Source organism: Alligator sinensis, unplaced genomic scaffold (assembly GCF_000455745.1).
Source record: "Alligator sinensis unplaced genomic scaffold, ASM45574v1 scaffold550_1, whole genome shotgun sequence".
NCBI lineage: Eukaryota > Metazoa > Chordata > Crocodylia > Alligatoridae > Alligator > Alligator sinensis.
In genome coordinates, this window is record NW_005841980.1 from 2,313,306 (window position 1) to 2,318,263 (window position 4,958).

General features: G+C 60.6%; 1 protein-coding gene across 1 annotated transcript in view; it reads left to right on the forward strand.

The window, feature by feature from the left end:
* FAT2 (FAT atypical cadherin 2) overlaps positions 1–4,958 on the forward strand; it is a 69,849-nt gene that overhangs the window by 63,334 nt on the left and 1,557 nt on the right. The window contains 3 exon segments of the mRNA XM_025201005.1: positions 1,158–1,311; positions 3,116–3,708; positions 4,883–4,957. Of these exon segments, the coding sequence (XP_025056790.1) occupies positions 1,158–1,311; positions 3,116–3,708; positions 4,883–4,957 (822 nt within the window).

A 4,958-nucleotide genomic window follows, 5' to 3' on the forward strand; every position in this document is an offset into this window, starting at 1 on the left:
CCCCAGGGGAACAGTGGGGAAGGATTGGCTCCGAGTGACGTGCCCAAGGTCACCCCAGGAATCAGTGGCAGAGCAAGGGCACCACAGCCAAGCATCCAGCTAGCAGCCTGTGCACTGCCTCATCCCTCCCCTTCGTGCATCCAGTTGCCAGGGGCTGAAGCATGGGATCTGCTGCTAATGAGGGACCAACCACCCTGGTTGATGCCATGGCAGGGTGTAGGCGGGCAGGCAGGGGCAGGGGAAGCCTGGGAGTGTGTCTCAGCCCCTGCCGGGCAAGCAGCTACCTTGGGGCAGGGGCTGCTCCCACCCGCCTGAGACACCAGGTAGATTCCCGTCGGCTCTGCATCTGCTTGAAGCCCGTGAACTCGTTCGACTCCGGGTCTGTCCGGCTGCAGCTAACCCTGGCTGCTCCCAAGTTCACGAAGGCACTCAGACACCCCTGCCCCAGCCGTCTGCATGCAAAACACCCCCGCCCCTGGCTTCAAGAGCTTGCTAAGCCTGGGCTTGCCTTCCCTGCCAGGGAGAGAGGCGAGACGCCATGCCTGGCTCTCACTCCGGCTCTTAGCAGCAAGGCTCAGGCCACATTCACTCGGGGCTCTTCCCACGAGTCCCGTGGCACGTGTGCACAGCCAGGGAGGAGTCCTAGGGCACTGCAGCCCATGCAGTCGTGGGATACACCCCTGACACACACAGGTTGGGGAGCTCTGCAGGGAAGACCCTTCCTCAGGGGAGCCTGGGGCTTCACCCCAGGCTGACAATTGCCCAGGTTACCCATGCAGGGGAGACCTCCAAGGCCACAGCCACTTGCTTTGTAAGGGGGCAACCCCATGAGTAGATGTCTGTATACATGGGAGCATGCGTGTTGCAATGTGTGCATGCGTAAGAACAGGCGTGTGTGCAAGCACGGGCAGTTCACGCACTAGACCAGATGGCCCTGGATTAGATGGATGCATGCCTCTGTGCAGCATGCACGTCCCTAGACTTGTGGACCGATGTAACGCAGCCCATGCAAGAGACCTTGGGGGTTAGGAGGTTCATGTACCCTCTCCTTCCACATCCCCAAGCCCAGCTCGCCCCCTCTCCTTTCCCGTGTGCTGGCTTATTCATGCACTGCAATACCAAACCCCCATCTTACATCTCTCCCTCGCCTTTTCCAGGTTATACCTGCATCTGCCCCGGGCTGTTTTCTGGCCACCGCTGTGAGCTGGGGGATGACCCTTGTGAGTCCAAGCCCTGTCTGCATGGAGGGACCTGCACCCCATCCACAACAGGCTACACCTGCCAGTGTCCAGCTCAGTACCTGGGGGACAGGTAAGGACAGGGCAGGGCTGCATCTCTCAGCGAGGGGCTGTCTTGCTTCCTTGCACTGTGTGCTGTGCTGTGACGAATTCCCAGGACCTGCCTGTCCTGTATCTCACCTGGGCACTGAGCAGGACCCTGCCCAGATGCTCCACAAGACCTCTGAAGGCAGGATGATGAACGAATTGCACTGGGATTGCGAGGTCAGGGTTACCTGAGCTTCAGGAAACAAGCGCAGTTACTCCCCGCTTCTCCGGGTGTTTTCTTCGGTGCAGACTCAAAGCGTCTGTCTGGGACCGGCCTTGCTCCCCTGGCATCTCTGCGCCGAGCTCGGCAGCGGTATGCATTACCCCGACATGCCAGGGCTTCTTCACGGAGCAGAACAGATGAGCACAAAGGCCTCGTTGTACTGTGGGCATTGAGGATGATGCCAGTATGGCTTCATCCCAGCTGAACGGCCTCTTAGCTGATGATGAGAAAAGTGGCAGATCCCAAGAGACAGCCAGATCCCTAGAGATCCCCCGACTCTGCTGTCTGGGGTATCCAGATGTTAGGGGACTGCTTCTCTCGTGGAGCTCCTCCTCACATAGAAAGGGTCCTACTCTCCCTGACAGCAGACAGTACTAGTGCCTCAAAGGAAGATGTAAGGAGGCTGCACGTCAAGCATCCTCCTGACCCTCAGTGACAGAAGTGAACCTAAACCCCGAGGCACAAGCCCATCGCCTTAAGTGCATCACCCCGGGTATTCCCGCTACCCACATCAGTGTCTGAGCGTGGCGGGCATCCAGGTGGAGAAATGCCAAAAGCACAGGTGTGTACAGGGACCCGGAGCAACTAGGGAAGGGCATCAGGGGACGTTCCTCCAGGCCAAGCTCCGAGGGCCCCATGCCATGCTGCAGCCCCACCTGTTATATAGCCACATGCCCTGATTTGGGCTCCTTGCAGTCTGGGAAAGAGACCCCCGATCCAGCTGAGCTGGACATGTAGCCCCTTGAAACACAGCCAGATGGAAGCAGGTGTCTGGGGAGGGCAGGAAGGCAGAAGTGATGGGAGCAGTCCCTAGAAAAGCAGGCAGCGGGGTGCCAGGGGTGCTGTCGCACCAAAGCCAGCCCCCGCAGGCACATCAGCTTGTGGGCTCCTTGTCAGGTGCTTGGAGCGGTTCCCAGCAGTTTCCCCCCCGGGTCCTGCTGTGCAGAGGGGGCCCTGGCACAGGATCCTCCCCGGGCGCTTTCCCCCCTTCCCTTTCTCTATTGGGATGATTTGCATCTCCAAGTCGGGCTGGAGTGCATGAAGGACTAGGGTGTTCAGAGGCAGCCCAAGGGTGGGGGCAAGGCTGGGGTCTCCCCCTACCAAAACACCAGGGAGATGGGCCTTTATGGCAGCTGGTGCTTGGGGGAAAGGGCCTGAATGGAAAGTGGGGGGAAGACACTGCTCCAGCCCGACCCATGGGGACAACGCAAGCTAATGATGCACTTTCAGCACGAGGGCTGGGATCTCACAAGCTGGCCGCTCTCCCTCCCTCGCACCCTGCAGCCATGGGCAATGCCTGGAGAGCCCGGAAAAGGGGTGACCTCTCCTTCCCCATGCAGCACCCACACTGCCACAGGCAAGCTCAAGGCTCCCTGCCAGCATCCCAAATGCCTGCCTGGGAGGATTCAGTCAGGGGGTTGGAGGAGATGTGCTCCCCAAGGGGCCTGCCAGCCTCACTTTGCTAGGACTCGGGGACACAACTCCCCGCTGCCATCCGAGGGCACGCTGTAACCAAGCCAAGAGGCTCCTGCCCGCTGACAGCCGGCATCTCCCTGTCGCCCTGCAGGTGCGAGAAGGCGGCCGAGTGCCGGGACAACCCGTGCCATAATGCAGGGCGCTGCACGGATGCCAACGGCACAGCTCACTGCATCTGCACGGGCAACTTCCAGGGCACCTACTGCACGCAGAGGATCGTCACGCCCGCCATCGTGCCCACCCACTGGGTCGTGGGGCCCGAGGAGATCGCCGAGATCTCCGTGGGTCTGCTGGGCATCGCCATCCTGGTGGCGGTCTTCGTGGTGGTGCGCAAGCGCTACTGCGGCCGCCGCGCCAAGCCCCACAAGCCCGTGGCCCGCGAGGACCCCGACCTGCTGTCCAAAAGCGAGTTCTCCAAGAGCGTGGGCGTGGGCACCCAGGCCGCGCCGTCCATCGAGCTCAGCCCCCTAGGTGACCGCTCGCCCGCCCGTCTCGACGGCACCGTGCCGGAGCAGGGCAGCCTGGTGCGCACGCCCGAGCTCGTCACCTTCACCACGGGCCAGCCCCCGAAGCACCGGGGCACTATCGTGTGCAGTGTGGCCCCGCACCTGCCACCCGCTGTACCCGCCACCCGTTGCGAGGGCGAGACCTTCGCCAAGAGCACCTGGGCCAGGGAAGACCTGGGTCAGTTCTCCCCTTGTTCCTTATCCTCCTTGGGGTGAATTGGGGGTTTGGCCCACACGGGTCCAGAGCACAGGCAGGAGCCACAGCCAATGTGAGCCCTCACCACGGGGCCCTGGCTGCTCCTCCATGCAGCCCAGCAAAGCGGACAACCGCGGGAGCACGGCATGAGCTGCTCGCAGTTATCAGAGAAGAGAAAGTCAATAGGGATTTATTATGGACTCTCTCATTACAGCCTGGAGCTCGTTGCCACCAGGTGTGGGGGCAACCAGATTCACAAAGGGAATGGATATCTTTTTGCAGGAAAGGGGCATCGGTCGCTATTGAGTGTAGGAGTGAGGGGCACGGCCTCTGAATCAGCCCTGCTGGGACCTTCAGTGCTGGAGGCTGCAAGGGAGAGAGGAGCAGGGGGAAAACCCTGCTCAGACCCCGCTCACTCTCCCTTCCAGCCTCCGCTATCTGCCACCGTGTGACGCAGAGACTGGACGAGACGGCCCGAGGGTCGGACCCGGGCCATGGCAGCTCTGATGCACTTATGTTGGGCTAAAGGGACGTGACCAAGAGCAGTGGCCTGAGGGCAAAGAAAGGAGGTGTGAAGTTCAGGAGGAGACAACAGGAAGGCAGGGGGTAATGCGCATTGAGACCCCGTCAGAGAGGAGACCGTGCCCTGAGTTGCGATGCGGGGCTGTGTCTGCGGTCACCCACAGCCCATCCCCGCACACCCAAACTCAGCCAGAAGCTGGGACAGACGTCAGGCCCAGCCTGGCCAAGATCCCTTTCCTTCATGCATGACTTGCTGTGGGGTAGGAGGGGCAGAGGGAATAGATCCTGCAGTTTGGTGGGGGGTTGGAAAAAAAAAAGTATATATAGTTACACCCACCCACCCCCACATACACACACCCACACATATACACACACGTCCAGTCTCTGCATCACACATCCATACATATAACTATATGCACACACACCTGCATATACATATATTACTATCGGAGTTTCTTCCCGCACCCTTTAGAGCAGGGGAGCTGGTGATCAGTCCGTGCGCCCCCTCCTTCCCTACCTACGCAGGCACGGGGAGCTGGAAGTAGCTAGAGGGGCAGCTCGAGTCGACGGCCAGGCCACGGGGTGGCAGAGGAGCAGACAGACAGCTCCTAACACACTTCTGCTTGCTTTCCAGTGTACCCAGCGGAAACCACCTACTGGCCTCCCAGCTACCTGGTGTCTGACCTCCAGGACTACCCCCACTACGACGC